The sequence below is a fragment of the Mauremys reevesii genome, linkage group 6 (genome assembly GCF_016161935.1).
Source record: "Mauremys reevesii isolate NIE-2019 linkage group 6, ASM1616193v1, whole genome shotgun sequence".
In the NCBI taxonomy this organism is placed as follows: domain Eukaryota; kingdom Metazoa; phylum Chordata; order Testudines; family Geoemydidae; genus Mauremys; species Mauremys reevesii.
The window spans coordinates 31572226-31597229 of NC_052628.1; the positions used below are offsets into that span (position 1 = coordinate 31572226).

Consider the following 25004-nt stretch of genomic DNA (forward strand, 5'->3'; position numbering starts at 1 on the left):
TTGTCTCTCTTGGTATTTTTATTATACAATTGTCTGAATTTCTTGTTCCCAGGTACTGTACTTTGATATATAAAGTAGGGGAAAAAATCTGTGTATACCCGTTGTAATTAAGTACTATACATGGCCATGGATTTGGTTGGCAACTACATTTATTACAGGAAAAAGTCATATGTCCTCTTCAGTGTTGCAGCTTCCCAAGAGAAAAAGAGAATTATTTTCTGCACTGAGCCCAAAGCAATTAACATTTGAATGAAGTAAATGTGAAAACAAATAAGAGAGAACTCGAAACAGTTCTTAATATATTCAATGTGGTTCATTTAGTAAGGGCAGTCCAACCTTTTCAGTGATATCAGTTGAATGCTAGTTTGGGGGCACCTTCCCAGGCCAAGTGCAGAAATCTAATTCCAGATTCTAGAACGAGATAATTTTTGTAGGATTTAGCCACTAATGCCTAAATGGCGTTAAGAAGTAATAAAATTAAATTAAGTATGGCTATGTCTACGCTACAAAATTAAGTCGATCTAACTTATGTTGGCATACAGCTGCCTCAATAATTAAATTGCTTGTGTATGTTTACACTATGCTCCTTGTGTCAGTGGTGCTCATCCTCACCAGGGTTCTTGTATTGATTGTATTGTCATTGTGGAACATTGTGGAAGGCTCCTGAAATTAACAGTCAACATTAGCACTTACACTGCATTGACCTAACTACATCAACCATGACTCTATGTTGCTCATAGAGGTGAAGTTATTAAGTCGGCGTAGCAGGGCAGTAACATCAGCGGGAGTGAAATTTAAGTGTAGACACTCCAAAGTTAGGTTGACGTAAGCTGCCTTGTGTTGACCTAATTGTAGTGTAGACCAGACCCAAGATACTAGCTCATTTGTTACTTGAACTTCAATGACACATGAAGGCTGGGTGCCGCCAGAAAATTTTCAAGGGCATGCATGCCCCATGCCCTCCTGACTTAAAGAGAAGACTCTTGCAGCAGCCTCACTGTAGCCAGCACAGGTGCTCAGATCTTTGGCCTGTGCAGTGGTAAAGTACTCCTCCCTTGCCATGGGGAAAGGGGTACCAGCTGGCCTGATCATAGGGGAGGCAGGAAGTAACAGGCTGGAGCACCTGCATACAGGGCCGGCTTTAGCAAGTGCGGGGCCTGATTCGAACAGTTTCATCGGGGTCCCAGCAGGGATGACTGGAAAAAAAAAAAAACAACCCCACACATAAAAAAACACGTGGGGCTTGTACTCACCAGGCAGCGCTCCTAGTCTTCAGAGGCAGGTCCTTCACTCGCTCCGGGTCTTCGACGGCACTGAAGGACCTGCCGCTGAAGTGCTGCCGAAGACCCAGAGCGCCGCCGAGTGAGTAAAAATTAAAAAGGAGCCTCTAGCCAGGGAAGGGATTCTCGGCAACTTGCCCCCGCACCCGGCGGCCCTGTCACTGGGCGCGGGGCCCTCTTAGGCGCGGGGCTCGATTCGGGGGAATTGGTGGAATTGGCCTAAAGCCGGCCCTGCCTGCATACCTGTCCAATGGAGAAGCCCCTGCCAAAGTTCTGGTGCTGCAGGTTGGGTTGCAGGGGACTGGAGGCCGTGGCACTTGCCTGAGCCTCCTGCCCTGGACAGGGTAGCTGTGAAAACAGAGGCTGCAGCCCAGAGGTCATGACTTTCCATGGGCAATGAGGAATAGAGTGCCCCCAGGGCTACACATTACTGCTTCCTCCCTTTCCCCCACACTCTCCAGGCTGTCCCAGTGCACATAGTGCAGCTGAAAATTATTCGGGTGCTGGACAATACCAGATCATGTTCACCAGGATCTGGACTTATACCTGGAGCTGATACTGTGAAGCAATATTGGGTTAGATCGGGCTGGTGCATTGACAGAGATACTTCAGATGATACATACTTTCCAGGTCACTTCTTACGAGCGCTGATTGGCTGGCTTGATGAAAGTAGGTGGGGGAAGGGGCAAAAGGAAGTCGTGTGTAAGAGGTAATGGAAAGTAGAAGGAGTGCTGTGGTGATTGCAGAAGGGGAATTATGAGTGGGGGGGAGGAGGCGAGGCAGAAAGTGGGGTAGTGGTAGGAGAAGAGGAGGAGGCAAGTCAGAAGGTGGTGGAGCAGGCGGTGGGTAAGGTCAGAGGGGAGACAGGCAGTTTTCTGCAGCTGGGCTTGGCTCAGCCCAGCAACTCAGAGGATGCCAGCAGAGGAGCAGGCTAAGGGATATCCCTGGCACATAGCTCTGTGCTGCCTCCAGGACTGTCTGTATTGCCTCTGCCAGCTCACAGAGACAGGTTCCACTCCCCCACTTGGATCCCCATCATCACATTATGGATGAGCCACCCAGCATTACAGCGAGCCTTCCAGGCTGGAGCTAATGCCATAGTAGCCCAAGTGAGCATTGGTGCTGATGGCCTGGGATCCCCTGCCCTGCCGGAGTGTGCTGCTCCCACTCGCCAGACCTGAGCAGGCCTGGGCTCTGCTGCTGAGTGGAGTGAGGAGCAGGTGGGTTGCCTGCACAACAGACTGAGCAGAGTGACGATGAGTCTTTACTAAAATGATCTCAGCATTTTGGTCATTGCCAGTCTGCCATAAATTGGGGGCCCATCCAGGTTTCCACTCCTCCACTGGTCTATATGTAGTTACATGGGGCAAAATAGAATACACAATAATGTTACAGGAGACTCTCAGGCAGTTTCTCAGGACGTCAGTTCCATATGTTGGTACCAAGAGTCTTAAGTGAGATGCTGTTAGCTAATGCACTGTTCAATTATGTATGATTTTTGACTGATAACCTGAGAATAAATTAAGATGCAACGTAAAGATGGTGTTGAGATAAAGTGCCGGGAATTTGGAACACAACAGACACATTGGCAATAGCTTTACATTAATCGAATTTTTACATATTAAATTCCTTTAAAAGATCCATTTAACTGCCAGTGTAGGTGGTTGTGATTACTGTAGGAAGTATTGTGAAATATACACCGTATTATGTCTGCTCATATCCTTCCTTCTCCACAATACCAATCAGAGGTTTAGTGGCAAAGGAAGTTCTTTCATTCTTAACCATATTATCTTAAATGACTTAACTCTTAGCAAAAGGTAATTTCTAGTAATCATCAGTAGATAATGGTTGTTTGGTATGACTAATATATGATTTCCTGTCTTAAGTTCGCAAAAAGAACAGGAGTACTTGTGGCACCTTAGAGACTAACAAATTTATTTGAGCATAAGCTTTCGTGGGCTATTCCATGACATACCATTCTCCCCACTGCACCAAGAGGAGCTTTGATGCCATTAAACAACATAGTGGACAGTGTTGCAGATGTGTGCATATTTAAAGCAAAATGCAGCCTTGGTTTTGGGGAAAGATCCACTTCTTTCTTGAGGTTTAGACAGCTGTGTGGATTTTTAGCAATATGAATCCTGAATGGAATACAAATGTAGCATAGTCTAATGTTACAGGCTACCTCTGTTGTTTTGGTTGTATGGCCTATGGGTACATGATAAAGAGAAGTTTATACTATGTTCACTGAAGAAGGGGTGACATAGTCACAGAAAGTTTTCTTACTGAGAGAATAGTTTAAATGGTATGCATAGAATGGATGCATAGAATGGAACATATATTGAGGAGATATATATACACATACAGAGAGCATGAAAAGGTGGGAGTTGTCTTACCAACTCTGAGAGGCCAATTAAGTAAGAGAAAAAAACTTTTGAAGTGATAATCAAGATAGCCCAGTACAGACAGTTTGATAAGAAGTGTGAGAATACTTACAAGCGGAGATAGATTCAATGTTTGTAATGGCTCAGCCATTTCTAGTCCCTATTTAAGCCTAAATTGATTGTATCTAGTTTGCATATCAATTCCAGCTCAGCAGTTTCTCTTTGGAGTCTGTCTTTGAAGCTTTTCTGTTGCAAAATTGCCACCCGCAGGTCTGTCATTGAATGACCAGACAGGTTAAAGTGTTCTCCTACTGGTTTTTGAGTGTTATGATTCCTGATGTCAGATTTGTGTCCATTAATTCTTTGGCCAAACCAGACAGTCTCTACACAAATGTAAATGGCAGAGGGGAATTGGGGGCACATGATGGCATATGTCACATTGGTAGATGTGTAGGTGAATGAGCCCCTGATGATATGGCTGATGTGATGAGGTCCTGTGATGATGTCACTTGAATAGATATGTGGACAGAGTTGGCATCGGGCTTTGTTGCAAGGATAGGTTCCTGGGTTAGTGTTTTTGTTCAGTGATGTGTGATTGCTGGTGAGTATTTCCTTCAGGTTGGGGGGTTGTCTGTAAGTGAGGACAGGTCTGTCTCCCAAAATCTGTGAGAATGGGTTACCTAGGGAGGTGGTGGAATCTCCTTCCTTAGAGGTTTTTAAGGTCAGGCTTGGCAAAGCCCTGGCTGGGATGATTTATTTGGGGTTTGGTCCTCCTTCGAGCAGGGGGTTGGACTAGATGACTCCTGAGGTCTCTTCCAACCCTGATATTCTTTAATTCTAAGCTATGTGTATTTTTCTGTGAGGAACACTTTGCTTTCTCTTTATATATTTTGGGTTAAGGAGAGTTTATTGAAATGTTGCTTATTTTAAGTGGATTTTGCACCCTCAGGTTTCACTTTAGAACAGCATTGATCAAACTGGGGTCTGCAGAAGCCTGGGGTCCCCAAGAATATTGCAGGGGGTCCACAAACCCAGCGGATCAACTCCTTCCCCTCCCTCCCAACACCTCCTGTACGGTGAGGCCGGCGTGCAGGAGGCGCTAGGAGGGAGGGGGAGCAGTGGGGACGGGGTGCAATCAGGGGAAGGTGCAAAATCATGTCTGGGGCCGCTAGCCCCGCTGATCAATTAAGGTTGCCAACCCTCCTGGTTTCACTAGAAGTCTCCTGGAATCAGGCTTTATCTCCCGGAGGCTACAGAAGCGAAACTGGGAGATTTTAGGCACTAAAAGTCCGGTGGCGCAGCGGGGCAAAGGCAGGCTCCCTGCCTGCCCTGGCTTTGTGCTGCTCCTGGAAGCAGCTGGCATGTCCCTGTGGCCCTTGGGGGATGGGGGGGCCCAAGGGGTCTCTGCATGCTGCCCCCGCCTCGAGCACTGATTCTGCAGCTCCCATTGGCCAGAAACTGTAGCCGCTACCAGAGAGATGTGCTGGTCACTTTTGGGAGCCTCCCAAAGTAAGCACTGCCCAGCTGGAGCCTGCACCCCTCATCCCCTCCTGCACCCTGACCCCCTTCCCCAGCTCAGAGCCCTGCACCCAAATTCCCTCCCAGAGCCTGCATCCAAACTCCCTGCCCCAGCCTGGTGAAAGTGAGGGAGGGAGGGGAGATGGAGTGAGTGGGGGGCAGGAAGAGGTGGAACAGGAGTGGGGCCTTGGGGGAAGGGCTGGAGTGGAGCATGGCCTGGGGCTGAGTGGGAGGGATTGGGGGTCCCCAAAAACTTTAAATCAAAATGGGGGTTCTCGGGTTGCTAAAATTTGAGAACTGCTGCTTTAGAACACCACATGCTCAATATAGTGTATAATATGATGGGCTGTATTCAGGTTCCCTGTGTCCATGACTGGTATCCCTCTTAAAAGCTCTTCCAAAACTGGTCTTGAGACTGCCAGAAAAAGTCAGGCACAGTAACTACTGACATACCCATCACGGCTGAAGGAATGCATTGACCTGTTACCTTAATTCTTAAGCAGGGGCAGCATTTGCTATTGGGTGGAGGGGTAGTTCCTCCTCCCCCCCCCCCCCCATAGGCTTTTCATAGGTCTATAATCTCCATTATGTCTTCCACTACCACCTCCGCTGCCTCAACTTTGCAGGATACAATATAATCATATATAATATTTTATGTGCTGACCCAACTGTGTCCTTCCCCACCCCTGAATCTTTCTGAAATGATGCCCCTGTTCTTAAGCTAAGACTTTGAAACATAGATTGGAAGAAACCCTTAAAGATCCCTATTATAAGGAATCCTTTAAACTCCTATCATTAATATAAGAAATCCTAAAGTTCCTTAATATCTCATGTAAGATAACTGTTAGTACATAAATGTTATCATATGTAATGTATGTGTAAACAGAAATAGGTATAACTATCCATTCTGGAATGTAGGGCTCGCTATGATTTTTTCAGCTGTACTATTTTCTGATTAACACACAATTATAGTTTGTATGGGTAGCACACACAGTCAGAATTGATCTTTGAGCTAACTTTTTGATGATTTCATATTAATCAGTTACATAAGTACTATATATTGGTGGTTGTTATTTATAGATGGGTGGGAAGCATAGTCAGCTAACCACAAGAGAGAAGCCAGGAGCTCTAAATTCTGATCCTGGCACTGTCACCAACTTGAATGGCCATGGACATGTCACTCACTATGTGTGAGGAAAAAAATTGTAAAACAGGGATGATACTTAGCTGCCCCAGGTAATATCTTTTTTTTTTTTAAAGTTCTAATTTCACAATAGTGTTGTGAGCCTTAATTAGTTAATATCTGGTCAGTGCTTTGAAGATGCAAAGTGCTGTTTAAATGCTAAGTATAGTTTATTTATTAACTTATTTTCCAGGCTTCCATTTATAAGCTTATCTTCTCAGTGGTTTGTTCAGAAGAAAATGAACACTTAATATGTGAAAATAAAATGGCCTGAAACTGTAGACCTTCTATGATAAAGGAATAGGTCGATTTGATTGTGTTCTATTTCAAATGCAGCATTAGACTACACACAGTATAAAGGACTTATTGTCATCAGTTGTTCTTCATTATAGTGTACATAAATAGGCCTTTAGGAAATCCGATGCTAGAAGGCTACCATATGTCCAAAGATAATGGAGTATTAAAGACTACAGTAAAATATTAAAATATATTCATTGTGTCTCTTGGATTCACACACATTGGTAGCACTACAAGATTTATTAAGCAATGTAGTTAATAGGTTATTAAACTCTGTCTACTGTACTGTCATGCCCATATAGTGCACTGACAAGCATTCATATAATCATAGATGGCTATTCGTGTGTAGGGGTGGGAGAAAAGTTGATTTTTATTGGGTGTGTCAAAGGCCACATTTTTAACTACTATATTAAGGGGAGTTGGCATAGACAGATGGGCTGTTTAAGTGGAATCAAGATTCTTTCTTTAATTGATATTTGCAGTAATATTAATCTTCCTGTTAACAGGCATTCTTCATAATTGCTGTGAAGCATACAACGTTGGGCTCCCAGAAGCAAAATTGTTTTCTGGTCCTTCAAGTGAGCAGTTTGGATATGCAGTTCAACAGTTTATAAATCATCAAGGCAAATGGTAAGGGTTTTGAGTTCTTTGTCCTGTGAAAAGATTAACAGCAAATATGATGTAACTTTTTTCCTAAGTGCAAACAGTTACAAAGCTCATTTGAAAATTTTTCCATTATTTCATTTTCCTTTAAAAAAGAAACTTCTTGCTGGTAAAATACTAAGTGACTTTATTTGACTAAAACTAAAAGGGGAAAACATTCAAAGGACAAAAGTATTTAAATGTTAAGTGTTTTTGAAATAATGTAATCTGCTGTTATTTTATACCCAGTAATGTGACTAATAGAAAAATCTTTTATATTTATTCCTGTTGATATTCCTTTCAGTAAGAGGTGTCATTTAGTAGATGTCATGTCTGAGAGTGCCATCATTGGAAGAGAAGTTGTTTTAGAAGCGATTAGTCAATACTAGTTGAAACAATGTTTCTTCTTTGAGGGCTGGTCCCTACCTGCATTGCACACGCGAGTATGCATGAACACCAGGCTCCTGAGACTGGAAAATCTTTCAAGGCGCGTCTGTTGGTCTGCACTGAGGGTATAAGGGGATGTGTTTACCAACCTCCTCTTCAGTTCCTTCCTACTGCTACATGATCTCATTTGGACTCCTCTGTGTCTGGAATTATCCTCTCATCGTCTTTATCTCTGTAAATAGAATTCTACATAGTTTGTTAGTGTTTTACGATATTTTACATAGTGTAATTTAGTTTTTCCCCACCCTGGGGACCTTCTCTGTCCCCTCTTTTTCGGGAGTAGGACTATACCCAGAATTCCAGGGTTCAAGAACTGTCTCTCCTGTCCTTGCTTCTTCTCAGTCATCGGTGACCACTAGCCTACCTTAAGGAGGCTCATATCTCCTCCAAGTGAAGTATCTGTTGCTCTTTCCAACTCCAGACCCAAGAGGGACGAAATCTCTGACTGAGGACGCATCTCATCAAGAAAGCCATGACACCCTAGTCAGATCCACGCCGGGGAGACCCGCTTATACATCAGGCTCAGTCCTCAAGCAGTGCAACACTGAGCATGAGCTCAGGAGTTGAGGCCAGATCAGAGAAACCTAAAGGCCTGTTGTCTCAGACATCTCAGAAGAGTAAGGGGCACCCTCACAGACATAAAAACAGATTTCCCCTCTAAACTGTTTCCAGGAGAAGGAATCCCTGCCTGACTCCTTCCAAATTGGGTGAGTCTTCACATACGGGTCCCAAGGACTTGGGTCTCCCTAAGCCTCCTGACCACAAAGGAAAAGCATGGAGGAGCGAAGCTCCGATGGTACTCAACCCAGTGCTGACACCAGAACCAACCATAACCGCTAGTAAGCCAAAGGACCGACATCTTTCAGCACTCACCAGGAGCTTCAGGTGGGGTGTGTGTGTGTGTGTGTGTGTCTCTCTCTCTCTCTCTCTCTCCTCTTCCCTCCTCCCCCACCAGCCTTCCCCACCAGCCTGTCACCATAAGGACCCATCGTCCTCCAAGTCTGTGATGGCAATGGATACAGCAGAACTGACACCTGGGTCCTCTCAGACTCTGGGACAGACTGAGACATATTCTGCGCTGGGGGACCTTGGCCCTCCTGGACCCACAATCTCCTGTACTATGGGGCACAGTCCTTCTAAGAGACATTTTGACCCCCAAAAAAGAATACCAACTCAAGGACAAGGAGTTACTCCCCTAGTCCATCCACAAATCAGAGGTTCATCCCACTGGCACCAACAGTACTGCTGATTTGAGCCAGAGCTGGCCTTCTCATTGGCTAAATTCAAGGTTCAAGATGAACCATCACCTACCCACCCCAACTCAAGGAGGTTAGTCCAGATAGGGCTTTGAGAGTTCTTGGACCCATCCTTCATCCAAGCAGGGTTATCCTCCAAGAGATCGCTGGTACCCAGTGCTTTGGAGTCCCCCCAAACAAGCCTTCACCCCTTCATACTGGCAGCACAGATGAGATGATCCTTCTTGTATTTGGACAACTGGCTCCTAACAGGCAGATCTCATTTGGGAGTTCAGTTGGACAGCTTGTCCTTGCTCTTCCTCCTGGAAATCTGTGTAAACATGGAAAAGTCTACTCTGACTGCCGCATAGCTCATAGACTTTATAGAGACTCGACTGCAGCAAGGTGTTACCTCCCTGTGGAGATATTCCATGCCATAAGCAGTCTGATAAACTAAGTCATTCACAAACCCTGAACAACAGTCTGGGTCCGTCTGTCTTTGCTAGGTCACATGGCCTCCTGTATTTACATAAAGCAGTTCTCCAGGCTGCATCTCCATTGTCTGCATACCTGGCTCTGGTCAGTACATATGCCAGACAGACACAGAATGAACATTATAGTGACAGTCCCTATCAGAATAAGGTCTTGGCAGATGAGCCCGGAACACATGTGCATTGGGGTCCTCTTCTTACCTCCCACCTGACCTGTCACCTGACACAACAATAATCACGGAGGCATCCCTCATAGGCTGGGAAGCCCCCATGTGTGGTCATCCAACACAAGATATGTGGACATCTGGGGAGAACAAGATGCATATCAATCTCCTGGAACTAAGAGCAGTCAGACAGGCCTGCAATGCATTTCTCCCATTCATATGATCCTGTCATTGTTCAGATAATGTGATGGCCATCTTCTATTTAAACAAAAAGGGAGGGGCAAAAATCCCTCTCACTGTGTGTGGAGGTGCTCAACTTATGGAACTGGTGTATATAGAACTACATTACAATTTCACCACCAATCCATGAATGACAGTTACACAATTCAGTGCTGAACATCTTCATCATTCAGTGGGGAATGCCATCTTGGGACCTGTTCACCTCCCAGATGAACAAGAAGTTCAATAAAAAGAACAGGAGTACTTGTGGCACCTTAGAGACTAACAAATTTATTTGAGCATAAGCTTACATGGGCTATAGCCCACTTCATCAGATGAATAGAATGGAACATATAGTAAGAATATCTATCCTATCTATCCTGTCTATCTATCTATACACATATACACATAACATGAAAAGGTCGAAGTTGCCATACCAACTCTAAGAGGCTAATTAATTAAGAAGTTCAATGTATATTGTTGAGCGGCAGCACGGGATCAGGACTCTAGTGACAGTGCCCTCCTACTGTCCTGGACAAGCTACTTGAGGTACACTTTCCCTCCCATCCAACTACTACCCCAAGTTCTAATAAAATGCATCACAACAAAGCACGAGTCATTCTCTTCCCAACAAGTTGTCCAAGACAGTTCTGGTTTCTGGTCCTCCTATGAATGTCGACCCATCAGCATTCAGTCCTTCCTGGATCTGCTAACTCCAGAGAATAGCAGGATCAAACACCCCAGCTCAGACTCTCTTCACCTCATGGCTTGGTATTTGGATGGGCATCAGACCTGGAGTGTTCATGTTCAAAGACTGTTCAAACTATTTCACTACCCACACGCCTTCCCCTCTGCTTCGGATTGTGACTGGATTCATGGTACAGAAGGAACTGAAGAGGCAGTCGGTTTGCATCTCCCCTTATACTCTAGTGCTGAGCACAAGGAGATCCAGGGTGCAGCTGCGGACCAACCTACACTACTTGCAAGATTTTCCAGCCTCTGGTGCATGGTGTGCATACGTACCCACATATGGAATACAGATAGGGGACCACGCATGTTAAAGAACTTCCAATTACAGGTAAGTGATCTCCTCCTTTTATGGAAAATTTTACATATGCATAGTATTGTATCGTGTTTGGGGGTGGCGGGGGGGGGGAGTACGATCCTGCATTCAGAAGGTGAATATTATATAAATTGCACAAAACTTGTTAGTGACAGTTAAGGTTGCATCAGGGCACACCCCACCAACTCAAAATCTGAAAAAGTTGGAAATAACAAATTAAGGGAAAACCTCCTTGCCACTTTCATATTGCCTACATCACAGTAATAACACACTTCAACATACCATAATGCTTTCACACCTCCAACAAATACCAAAAGCAATACATACCACAACTTCATCACCCTTGCACTCAAGTGCAAAATCTTCAGGGCGATCTCAGACACATTTGTATCCACATATCTAACTGTCACATATTGCATACATTTGGGAAATTATTCTGTCTTAATGTTGCTGATATTAACGTTACCATTTCTGGGAGATGTTTTGGTTTTCCAGATGGCCATCAAAAAGATATTTTGATAAAAAATTCCTGGCCAGTTCTACCTATAAGTCTTAGTTCCTTAATTTAATGCCCTTCTATCTGGTGGTACAACAAGCACTTCCATATTTGGAGATATTTAAACGTTGTCCAGAGGTGTATGTCTAAACGATGCAAAATTTTGATTTAAACCATTTTGTTTCTGATATATTCTCAGCTGTTCATTTGAAACATGTAGTATGTCTAACTGTGTTTCCTTATATCAAATCAGCCCTACTCAGGCCCTGGTGTATTCTGTGATTCTACAGCTATAGAATTTCTGTGGAATCCACCCCAGCCAAAGAATTGTGCTCCAGAAGCTTCCATTTTAAAAATTTGTTTGTAGTCTTCATGGTTGTTAAAAAGCTTTAAAAACGTGAACTGAGTGTAAACTAATTTATTGAATAATATACATTTTAAAAAACCCTGCTTAATCACAAACATTAAGGCATCTGCAGTAGCAGAGGGATCTACTATATATACATATGTAGTATATAATTTATACTTAATTAATTTATTTTAAGATGATCTCTAGTGGTTTGAGTAAATACTTCTCCATAAATTAGAATAAAGTTAACACTGAAGCAGTAATTAAAATGTTTGTTTAACATTACCTGAAAAATACTAAGGGCCTGTACTATTTTGGTGAAAAGAAAATGTATAAAATCTGAAATTCTTTGTATTTAAAATTTAGAAATATCAATACTGAAACATGCCATATTTAGAATTAACAGATATCATCTAAATTGTTATATGAAAAGTGTTCAAAAGTCATAATTTATCTCTTGTAAAAATAATTTAAAATCTCCTGCTTGGTCACCTCTGGTTCTTATAAAATGGATGGATGATAAATCTAATAAAACACTGGCTAAAATATGAATATTTTAGCTGATGATAAAATAAGCAGTCATAAAATATGTAATGATCTTTCTCATCCATAAACGTGTCTGCCTTTTTATTTCTCTGACTGCAGCTTTTACATGATCTTGAATGTAAAAATGATCTAGATCCCACCATTTCTCTCTTTTTATCCCATATGTAGAGATGGTAGCTAGGAGTTTAAGGCTGAACACAGCTCCACTTTCTCTGCTAAAAGCAGAGGAGAATTGAGCTCCTCTCCCTATATTGGATAAGTACTGCTCTCCGCATGGTTCCCCTTCCTCATTGGCTAGTGCAGAAAGTGTTCCCCATCCTGTTTCTATTTATTTTATCCACTTACTGTAGCTAAGCAACATAGCTCCTTTGGTCATCTATTTAAGCCTTTGTTCAAAACTACTGAAGGGAAGCTAAGCACATTCACCTGAAATGAATTGATTCTTATGAATGCTGCACTACACAATATTTTCCAAGTGTATTAGGAGTTCAATCCTTTTGTAAATTTTCTTCAGTAATAAGATTAAAGACCTAGACCCAAGCCTCGTACAACCTAATTTTATATTATGCTTCCCTGTTACACCATTGTTAATGCAGTGAAAACTGTTTTCCACCTGTACTTGGTGGGTACTGACCAGGTTCAGGGGCACAAAGAATGCAGGGTCCTTGGCATATAACTTCCCCTATCTTTTCCACATGTTCATAGAAAATTAATGTTATGAATCTGCAAATGCTTTTTGCAGATATGCAGTTAGTCATCACTTATCTCATTACAGTATGTCTGGCCATTGTCCCATATGGGTCCAGGGAAGTTTTAATAGCCCTCTCTTTATTTATCAGGATCCATCACAGCCTATTCAGTTTTCAGAGTAGCGGCCGTGTCAGTCTATATACGCAAAAAGAACAGGAGCACGTGTGGCACCTTAGAGACTAACAAATTTATTTGAGCATAAGCTTTCGTGGGCTACAGCCCACTTCTTTGGATGCATGGAAGTGAAGAAAGTGAAAAAGTTCCTTCTTTCAGTCTCTCTCAAGAAGTCATTAGAAATTGTAACTAGGGAACTCACTGTTTGCTTTGTTGTTTTTCACCTTTTAATTTCTAGATTATTTTCTTTCTCATATGCAGGGAAAAGATTTATTGTTCCTTTGTTATAAAATAAAGGCTCTTTTTAGGAGATCTAGTCCTTATTTTAAGCTATTTTAACAGGGAGGAACCCAGCTCTCGTGAGTACTCCCTGGTCAAGTGTGTGTGCCTGCAGTCTCTCAGTTTGTAGTGACCCCTTTTGTGGCTTTTCAGTGACTCAGCCCCCTGTCCAAGTCTCTCACACTGTCTGCATGTGAAACAGAACAAACCCTTTCTGGTATGTGGCTGTACACCCAGGACTTCCTCCCTGGAGACACTGTCTTCCTGCAGCCCTCCCTGAGTTCAGTCCTTACTTAGTCCCAGCAGCCAGCTAGGACAATTTTTTCCCTAGGTACGGGAAGAGAGAAATACAGAACCACCCATAACAGATGTTAGTCATGTTGCTTACTAGAGAGACCAGGTAGGTGAGGTAACATCTTTTATTGGACCAACCTCACCCATCCTGTCTCTAATATCCTGGGACCAGCCTGGTTATATCAACATTGCAGACAATATGTTGCTTACTTCTGGGAGCTGCTCAGATACTGCTGTGATGAGGGATGCGTAAAATCATGAAGAGAACAGAATCTATTTGTGCAGAGTAGGAGCTCTGTATATATTCTCCTGTAGGGAAGGTGTAAGAACTCACCTGGGAGGCCATGTGAGAGGGCTGAGGGAATACAGCCTAGCAGGAAGCTCAGGGCTACAGCAGCATTGGTGTGTGTTAGGGAGCTCATGGTAGCAACAGGGACCATTGAAGACTCGTCTTGCGTGGAGCTAACTGACCCCAGAGTAACTGGGTAGAGGCATGCAGTGGTCACAAACCAGACTGGCCTCAAAAGTCTAGAGTACAAAGCTCAACTTCCTCATTGTAGCTGGGGGGTGAGGGAGGAGCTGTTTGAATAAGTAAGGGGACGCCAGAAGGAACACATTCAAGAAGCTCAGTGGAAAAATGAAGACCGATTAGGATGCAGTCTTCCTTGCTGTGAGTTAATTTTCCCAGCAGGATGCCCACAACAAAATCCTCAGTTCCTGATCAGGTTCCTGTGATCAGCAGTAGAAAACTGTGTGTGCAGGGCCAGCGCTGGTGTGTGGCCACATTTGCAGCGCTGTTGGGAGTGTGCATATGGGCAGCTAGCCCAGCTGTGCAAGTGGCCGTGCTTTCAAAAGAAAAGAGGGGGGTGGGGTGTGTGTGGTGGGGAGGAGGGGGGGAGAGAGAGGAGTTGGATTTTTGCTGTGTGTGTGTTGTGTGCCTTGAAAAATCAGAACATGTTTCCGACCCCTTAGTCTTACTCTTTTGCAAACGATAAGCAGCAGCGGCAACGGAGCTCAGCGAGCCTCTTCTTATCTGGGATACATCCTTATACCTGGAGGCCCAATCACAGCGCTGTGTGTGGCCCACTTTGATGACCAGCGCTGCAGCACCAGAGCTGGAATCCTTATTCCCCATGCTGAGAGAGTGACGGCCAGCGCTGCAGCCAGGAGTTGAGCGCTGAAGTGAAGTGCCTGTGTGTGCCACTACTAATTGTGTCAAACTTCTCCCAATTGAGCAAATACCGAATGCTGAAAATGTCACCCTAGAAAATTTTACTTGCCAACCTGATACAAGATTGGTGTGAGACTGATGTACTGTGCATTGCATAAGAACAGAAAGTATTTAAGATCAGATACAGTATCAAAACATTAATATTCCATGAGCGCTATTAAAATGTGACTTGAAATTGAGTAAAGAGAAACCCTCTATACATCCAAAAATGATATCAAATAATAATGTGAATTGCACTTGGAAATAATAAGAAAGGCACTCTGATTCTCCTCATCCTGAAAGATATTTAATGCATGAAATCATATGAAGATATACCAATCCCACAACTCAGAGTAAACTAAATAATTGTGTCATGGTCAAGAAGGCTTTACTGGAAACTATTACCTCACTGAACTTCAGATGGCAAGTGATGTGGACCAGTAAAACAAGCATATCTAAAGCTGCTGGCAAAAATCCAAGTAGGCTGCCAGAGTTTGGTATTGAAGAATGAGAAATTAAAGAACTGAGTTTTGGATCTCTATGCCTCCACTTCTTTACTTATTTCCAGTAGAGACTGGGTTTGGATTTAGTGCCTTTCCCTTCCCTGTGTTCAAGGTGATTGGATATAACAGGGCTATACATGTCCTGACCGAAGTAAAATGTACTCTGTTACCAAGAGAGATCTGTCCCTCTGATGTGACAGTTCTAACAGTGAAGTATGTTATTCTGTTTTAGTTTCTCTCTCAAATTGTTGTATAGTTGTTTGTTTTTTAAAATAAGGACAGAGTGTGGAAGGGATAACAATCTATCTCTAAGATATAGTGCCCCCCCCAAAAGCTACTAACAGTATATTTTGTGGGACCAAGAATTTACTGTATCATACTGTTAGGTTTTTTCTGTTCCAAAATCAAGAAGTCAATTGTATGCATGAATATCAGTTATTAAAATGTCTTTTCTTTAATGAATAGTTACATCCATATGCTTCTTCAAGACAATCCAGGAATATTACTAACTCTAAAGCAAACATCTTACTCTGGCAATTGCTCTTTTTATTTCTTATGGCATTCCAAATAATTAGACATAATTGTCTGTGTGAGATTTCTGCTTTAGGAATAATGTCTGGCATATATTAGCTGTATTATTGTAACATTGTTTTATTTTATCTCTTAAAGCCACCAAAATATTTTATAGAAAGTAAATTGTCAGTTCTGCAAGAGACAGTGCTCGCTCAGCATATTACTTGATTAGGAAAGCAGCCAATAGATAGATACACAGATAATAGTCTTTATGATACATGTCTGAGGTCAGCTACTGCAAAGGAGACACCTCTGTGAATGCTTTTATTGCTAGGTGAAACCATGTAACCTTTTTATTAAATTATAACTCACTCCAGGGTAGTCAAACAGGGAAAACTCAGTAAAAATTTGTCACTGCTTTGAAATTTATACTTACCACATGCTCATTCAGAGACTAAATAAAACATCGTTGTTGTTACAGTAGATCCAATGTGAGTTTAAACAATTGTGGACGTTGGCATCTTAACCCTCTTTCCTAGAATCATAGAAATGTAGAGCTGGAAGGGACCTTGAGAGGTCATTTAGTCCAGCCCCTGCAGCCATGTAAACCTAGACCATTCTTTATTTCAGTTCTTCTTTTCGCCTTTCTATCTACAGCTTGTTCTTTCCTTTTGTTTTTCCTTTCTACTTCCTTTTAACTTTTAGTTTTCTTCACCTGCAATCTTGATGCTCCCCTTGCCAGTACTAATGGAGATCCATTATTGTTTTCCAGGTTTTCATCTCTAATATGTTGTTACACTGGTAAATGCACCGTGATCCTAGAATAGGATCATATTTTAAAATGAAAATGAAGCCATCAAAACAAATTAATATGCTTGATCTTTGGACATTTTTGAACCCTTGTTTATATTAGAGCATATAGTTGATTTAGTTGGTGTTGGTCCTGCTTTGAGCAGGGGGTTGGACTAGATGACCTCCTGAGGTCTCTTCCATCCCTAATCTTCTATGTTTCTATGATACTGCACATCTTCTAATAAAGCAAAATATATCTCTTCTGATAAGTGTGCCAATGTGCTGTTTCGATGAATGTCCCCATGAAGTGCATTGGGAAAATGCTGCAGCCTAAAATAGATCTAGAAGAATTTTTCCTCTTTGTCCCACTAGAGGGCTGATTTTAAGACTCTTCAAAGTTACTATGGGAGCATTGATGAGGGTGTATGAGTTTATCTTCTTTAGGTTGTCAGTACCTGTGATGTGAGTACCATTGTTAGGGATGGCCGTGAAAAATTTGAGGTTTCAGCATTTGTGGGTTTTTTTCCTAATATGGAACAAAAATGAGACCTTAACAAAAATTTCATGAAAAACAAGTAAGTGAAACCTAGCCCAGAATGGCCCATAGCTCTGTCATTAGGGCACTCACCTCGGATGTAGGAGACCCAGGTCCAAGTCCATAACCACTGTGTTATAAAATCAGTCTTTCTGTCTTAATGAATATTGAATTATTTATACAAAATGGAACAGCTCCAGAAGAGAGCTTGAGACAGACTGTCGCCCTGTGGTTAGGGCACTCACCCGGGTTGTGGAAGAACAGGATTCAAATCCCTGATCTGCATCAGACAGAATAGGGAACTGTGAACCTGGGTCTGCCATGTGACAGTCCTAACCATTGACTATTCTGGAGTGGATACCTCTCTACCCCCAGAAATTCCCTTCCAGACTGTGAGTAAATTTCCCAACAAAAGTTTAAGGTCTGATTTAAAAAAAAAATTCACATGAAGCTTTAGCCACAGACAATTGTGGTGCTTCTTGCCTGTTGGCATCCCTTTTCCCCTTTCTGCAAACAGGCTTTTGGTTCCTGCTTTGCTACAAGAAGCAGCTGGAGCCTCAGACTGAAGTACTATCTTGGCTTGTTCGTTATTTCATTAATCATGTTTGTTCAGAATAGTGGCGGGGAGCAAGTCAAAGTGAACAGAAAATTTTGATCTGACTACTACTAAGATCTTCAGCCCTTAATTGTGGACACACATGGGGCCTTTTGCAACATATTAGAACATATTACACATTTGCTGGTTCTTGGTTGTGGCCTGGTGTAGTTTCCCAAAGATAATGCATGTTGTACTTTGATATGCCCCTCCCACAGTCTGTGTGGTTTATCATTGTCTCGGAATTTTCATGACTTCATAAAATTCAGACTCATTACTCTGTGTATATAAAGTTTTGAATACTGACTAATAAAATTTGTTGTAGTGTTTCAGTTTAGTCACTACATAATTGTGTAAGGCAGATTAGCTACATGATGAAATGCTGTTTAGAGCAAATTGATGAGTCTAATTAGATATTCTATAAACTGTGTGTGGTATTTATTTAAAAGCACATGTTTCCAAATCTTTTAGTTAACATATCATGCATTCTTCCTGCTGGTATTCAGAATCTTTATTTTATGCTTCACATACAGAACATTTGCTTTATTTGTTTTAAAAAAATACAAAACTAGCATTAAGCCTCCAATCTGACCTCCCTTTTATCCATCAATCTATCTATCATCTTTTTCCAAACAAATACTGCAGTAGTGTCATAACCAGCATTCATTGGAAATACATGCACAATTGAAAAAAAATTGATTACTTCTGGAAGTTTGCAAGATGTAAGAAAAAATATTTAATCATAACATTCAAATGTAGGCAACAGTGATGAAAAAAATTAATGATGAATGCCTTCAGCTGGGTCAGCTCATCTGTTATAAGAGGAAAACATGATGTTTCAAATGCCAGGTAGCATGGTTATGGGGCTAGGTGGTCCTCTGTCCCTTTTCTAGTCTTTCAAATTGCCCTGATCTCAGGTCTTAGGTCTCTTTCCATTGCCTATCTCAGGGTAGAATCCCACAATTCCTCCACTCTTAGACCAGGATCTGGATACAATACCCTGTGTATGAACTGCTTTTCACCATGCAGTTCCAACTGGTTTTCTGGCACCTGTGTTTCCTCCATTTGGGAACCTTTGTTTAGTGATCTAGTGACCAACAACCTTCTTAAAGTATTTTTATTTAGCATTTGGAACAAAACATTAGAGAAGTATAAATTAAAAAAAACATACAACCTACATGCATATTTAGAGCTTTCTTCAGGGGTGAGGGAGTTAAACCGGATTGATTTGCCATGCATTAGTTAATGCACAATATGCAGGCCATAATAATAGTGTGCACATGGGACAGCTGTGCCTCTCTTAGTTCGCATCATTGTGTGTACACTGGTGGTTTGTTGTGTGGCATTCTCAGAGGGTATTTCCATGGTCCTTTGCTTCTCCGCTGAGCAGTGGGCATTCTGGAATGCATAGTGGATACCAGGAGGGTTCAGATTTTTTTTAAGTCTCATGATTCCACTCTCTCTGTCCCATGCTTCCTTTCTGGATTGGCTAGTGCCTTTTTCAAATTGCTGTTGTCCAGTGTGGACCCAACAATGTCCTGCCACTCTGCTGGCAACTGTGGCCACACAGAAGCTGCTTGAGCTGTATTTCAGCTCTCAAAGCAAGGTGGCTTCACCTGAGGGCTTTGCCTGAGCAGATGATGTGGCAGCAGTAGCAGCTTCAGCGGTGGCAGAGATAGCAGGATGAGGACAAGGAAGAAGAGGATGACACTGCGCAAATGGTGCTACTACAGGGGATGAAGTGGTGTCTGCAATGAGGTCTCGGAACATTTCATTCCGAGTTTCTGGGTTCCCCCCCTTCAGATTAGACAGTCACTCAGCCATTGATAAAGGCCCTGTCCTTGAGGGTTTGGCTCCTGAAGGTGACTGGCTGTGGGAACAGGAAAAAAAAAACACCAGCAAGTGGTTATTGTTCTGTCTTCCAGAGAGGCTGTGATAGCATTATTTTTAAATGCAGTTCTGACTTTCCCTCCCAGAGATTCTTCCCAGTATTGGGAGAGAACCTCAGAGATGGTAAGTGGTGTGTGCATGAGGAGGGCTGTATTGGGATTTTGTCTGTGCAGTACATGCTGTTCAGGTTTGCAGTGGTGCCTGGGAGGCAGGGTGGGAATTATGTTCCTGGTTTGGGTTTGCAGTTTGGCTCTGTCTTGGAGGTGCTTATACAGTATCAGAGGGGCTACTGGGGGACCTCTGAGGCAAACTGGGCAGCATCCTGTAGGCTGTCCTCACTCTGGATGACATTACCCTGAGGCAGAAAATGGCCTTATTCAAAAAGGCAAAAAGGGCAGACTAGTGTGATATGCTGTGACGTTATTCACTAAGGTGGTTCTCCCTAGATGTGCAGCAAGAGTGGAAGGGAGTTGCAAGCTATTATACCAAGAGGAGTGACCAAGCAGCTATTCCACAGAATGTCTAGACCGAAATCAAGCAATTTCTCAGTCTTAGAGTCTGTTCTATCTCCCCTGCAGACATGGTGAAAGCACAGAGAAAAATAGATAGGGTTCTGTACTGATTGTCTGAGGCATTTTTCTTCTATGTAAGCCTGTGAAAAGCCTTTAAGAGCTTTGTTATTCCTAAAGCAAATCTCTTTTCCTGCAAGAATGGGTGTAACTGGGGATTTATACCTCAGCGGGGAGCCTTTCTACCTTTACAGGCATGCAAAGTCCAGGTCTGTCTCATGTAAGCTGAGAATACTGGCCAGACTTTTTTTCCTGTAGCCACTGTCTCAATAAACAGTTGTATTTTGCACAATTGAATGTTTTCATTATTCAAATCTAATGCAGGAGAGTGACTAGGATAAGGCTGTGGCTGTATCAGGCTGCTGGCTACCATTTTGAGCTGGTGAACAGAGTTTGGGAGACAGGAGAAGGAGGGTGGCATTTGCTGGGCAGGAGAGATGCAAGGAGGGGAAAGGAAAAAAAGGTAGATAGGCATGTGGCTTTTCATAGAATCATGACCTCAGGAGGTCATCTAGTCCAGTCCCCTGCTCAAAGCAGGACCAACACCAACTAAATCATCCCAGCCAGGGCTTTGTCATGCCGGGCCTTAAAAACCTCTAAGGATGGAGATTCCACCTCCTCCCTAGGTAACCCAATCCAATGCTTCACCACCCAAACAACAGAGCAATAGGAAGATATGCATGTGGCACCATGAATGAAAATGGAGAGAAGTTTGTTGATTTCCATAATATGAATGACTGAGTCATTGGTGGAACCCAATTTCAACATCATGAAATTCATAAGCTGACATTGTGTTCTCCAAATGGCAGAGATTAGAACCAGATTCACCGTATCATGATCAATGGCAAATGGCAACGCTTGCTGACAGATGTGTGAAAGTAAGAAGGGGTGCAAATGTTGACAGTGACCACCATCTTGTGACAGCCTCCATCAAGCTAAAACTGAGAATTATGAGCCCACCAAACAAGGGACATAGACGTTATGACATTGTCAATCTAAAGTACCCCGAAATACAGAAAGCCTTCATTCTGCAGTTAAAGAACAGGTTTCAAGCACTTGCAGACTGTGATGAAAAGGAGGGGAATGCAGATGAGGACATCAACAAGAAGTGGGATAAAGTAACAGAAATTTATAAACAGAACAGTGAAGCCTGTCTAGGCTACAAGCAAAAGAGAAGGAAGGAGTGGGTTACACATGGAACGCCATAGAAACCCGATGAGCCCTGAAGAACAAAGTTTTAGACACAAAATCCCAGAAGCTAAAGGACAAATACAGTTAGCAGTATAGCAAGGCACACCGGGAGGTCAAATGCCTTGTGAGAGCAGACAAACAGCATCATATTAATAATCTGGCAACACAAGCAGAGATGCAGCTGCCCGTGGTGTACAAGGAACCATCTACAAAATGACACGGCTTACAAGTGGTAAATGGCAGACACCAACAAACACTCTCAGACAAGGACACCTACTAACAAATGAAAAAGAACAAGAAATTCACTGGACAGAGTATTTCAAAGAATTGCTGAACAGGGGGCCACCTAAAGAGGAAACAAACATCCAGGAGGCAGAAGAAGATCTTGATATCAACACAGACACCCCAACTAAGGAAGGGATCATTCAAGCCATCAAAGCCTTAAAAATGGGAAAGCTCCTGGCAAGGGTAACTTGATCTCATTTTCAGAAAAGAGCAAGCTGGTTTGCTGAAATAGCATGGCTCCACGGACCAGATCTTCATTCTACGAAACATAATAGAACAGTGCTTAGAATGGCAGCGACAACTCTACATAAATCTCATAGACTTTGAGAAGGCTTTTGATAGCATTCACATATGTGCATTCTGCAGGCAATGGAATTCCTTTCTGTATAATCAATGTCATCAAAAGCTTCTATTTCAACTTTACGTGCAGTGTTGATCACAGTAAGCTCAGTTTTGATGTCAAAACAGGAGTACGTCAGGGGTGAGTCATGTCTGCAATCCTCTTCAACATTGCCATGAAGTGGGTAATGCGGTGTACAACAGAAGACATACAAGAGGCATTAAATGGACACTCTTCTCATCCCTTGAAGACCTGGACTTCGCAGATGATGATGTTCTCCTATCACATACCCAACACCATATTCAAGAAAAAACAACTTGACTCAATGCATTCAGCCAACAAATTGGACAGAAAATCAACCACAGTAGGACAGATATCATGACCTTTAATATTACCTCACCATTACCAGTACAGATGGTGGAACAAGCCAGGACATCCGGAACAAAATCAGGAAAGCCAGGAACACCTTCAGGAGCTTAAATACAGTCTGGAAAATCATCATAATACACCAAAACCAAACTCAAAATTTATCAGAGCTGCGTACTTTCAACACTACTTTATAGTGCTGAATGCTGGAGAATGAGAGAGTATGACATGTCCAAACTGTCTTCATTCCATACAACCTGCCTCAGAAAAATCCTCCATGTCTTTTGGCCCAGAACAATCTCAAACCAAGATCTATTGACCCAGTGCAGCCAAGAGGATCTGAGCACCATCGTTGCTAGGAGGTTTTGGAGATGGATTGGGCATTTGCTTCAGATGGAAACTGATTCCATCACCAGAGTAGCAATAAGATGGACACCTGAAGGCAAATGAAAACGAGGCCACCCAAAAACAACATGGTGAAGAGCTGTGGAAGCCGAGCTGAAAAACCTGGGGCACAGCTGGGAAACTATTGAAAGACTTGCCAGAAACAGACAGGAGTGGAGGAGCTTCGTCACTGCCTTAAATGCCAGAGGTGTAATAGGTACATGATGATGAATGCAGATCGAGAAGCAAATGTAGACATACCTGATTTAGCATAGATCTAGCTAGATCAAAGCTAGCTTGAGTAACAATGGCAATGAAGTCACGGCACTGCAGGTGGCTGCACGAGCTAGCCTTGCCTGCCAAGTACCCTGGGGATAAATACTTGAGCAGCCATTGTGGCTTCATTGCTTTTAGTTTTCTGATGGTTGATATTATAGAAAATGGTGAACCTGTCACGGAAACCCTAGAGTTAGCAATGACCAACTGACATTCTCTTAAACAAAGCTTGTCCCTGTCTATACTAGGTGCTGAGTCATGTTTAACATTGTTAGTTTATAATAAATTAACAAGCTGTTTTACTTTCTAACATGAATTATTTTCCTGGTATAGGTATGGCCAAAGTTCTTCAGAGGAGGTGGAAATTTAGTGCAGTGGTTTATGCAGAGCTTCTGGCCCTAAGTGTATATTTACTCTGCAGTTAAACACCAGGGGTTCGGCTAAGGGACTGCAGTGTAGAAGCTTAGGCTGGAACACAGAGTCTAGGACCCTGTGAGGAAGCATCTCAATTAAAACAGTGTCTTAGTCCGAGCCTGTGAGCCCAAGTCAGCTGGCACTGGCCAGCTGCAGGTGTCTAATTGGAGTATAGACTAGACATATCCCAAGTCCACAGTCCACAACAGTGAGCCTCCAAGGCCAGGTTGGCAGACTCGGGCTCATGGGGCTCACGCTGCAGCACTAAAAATATCTGTGTAGATGATGTAGCTCAGGCTTTGAAGCTTAGGGATGGGGCGGCCTCCCTAGGTTTCAGAGCCCAAGGTCCAGCCTGAGTTGCAACGGAAAAGCACTGTCTACACTTCTAATTTTAGGGCGGTAGCATGAGTCTGTCGACCTGGGCTCAGAGGCTCACTGCCATGAGCTGCCACTGGCTGTGTAGATGTATCCTCAGGAGCAAACAATTGTGCAAATTAGCTTTCAGGGAAGAGCAGAGACAGGGAACGGGCACAGAATAGAAACCTTCCCACCCCAGGGAACTGCTGGCAACCCACAGTTAAGGAAACACTGACTTTGTTAATCTACAAATGTAGGCATTAAAATGACTGCGGTTCACCCATCTGAGTGGTGAAATCGTTACATAATTGTTTTCTTTTGCTTGTTTCGTATTTTCACAGTTAGTTTCTATGTGAATAAAATATACTTCAAATATGTGACTTAGACATAACCCATCATTACAGGATGACTCCAACACAGTCCAGACGTATTTGTCACATACTTATCATAAGAGTAGTATATGGGGTATTTCCAAAATCTACTAAGGATGGCCTTCTTGTTTTAATAAGTAGTTTCTCTTGTGGACGCTTAAATGTATTTTGAGAAACTTAGAAAAAAGCATACAAATGGTTATACATAATATACATATTTATAGAGAGTGAAATATTCACAGATTATATGCAGAGTAGTGTTTTAAAGTATTTAAATGAGAGCATCAACTTGAAACCTAGTCAGTTCCAAAAGAGAAATTTAGTTTCAGATACTACTCATGCCCCTAAGTTTTGCTATCAATTTTGTTTTGGTTTGGTTTTACAATGACATTTTTCTGTTGTAAATATTTTTCTCTTATTTTGCTGTAGAGAGGCCCACACATAGAGTGGAAACTGTCAAACACACAAGAGGGAAAGAGGGAAATTTAATTGATTTATATTAGAACTTCCTTGTATTTTGGGTTTTCTTTAAGTACAAAGCAATAATTATATTGTAACCACAGTCCCCTTTTAGTGAAGATACTGGTTTTTTGGGTCCAATCTTGCCTCTAGCAGGAATTTTGCCGTTGATTAAAATGGGAGCAGGATTGGATCTGAATTAA

General features: G+C 42.5%; 1 protein-coding gene across 2 annotated transcripts in view; it reads left to right on the top strand.

Annotated features, from left to right (window-relative positions):
• Nucleotides 1–25004, top strand: part of ITGA2 (integrin subunit alpha 2) — a 101027-nt gene that overhangs the window by 22367 nt on the left and 53656 nt on the right. Inside the window, exon 2 of one of the 2 annotated variants that reach the window (XM_039543217.1) lies at nt 7169–7292. In XM_039543217.1, coding sequence (XP_039399151.1) covers nt 7169–7292 — 124 coding nt within the window. Of the gene's footprint in view, nt 1–7168; nt 7293–8502; nt 8637–25004 lie in introns of those variants that run through there. The other variant, XM_039543218.1, reaches the window with a different exon arrangement.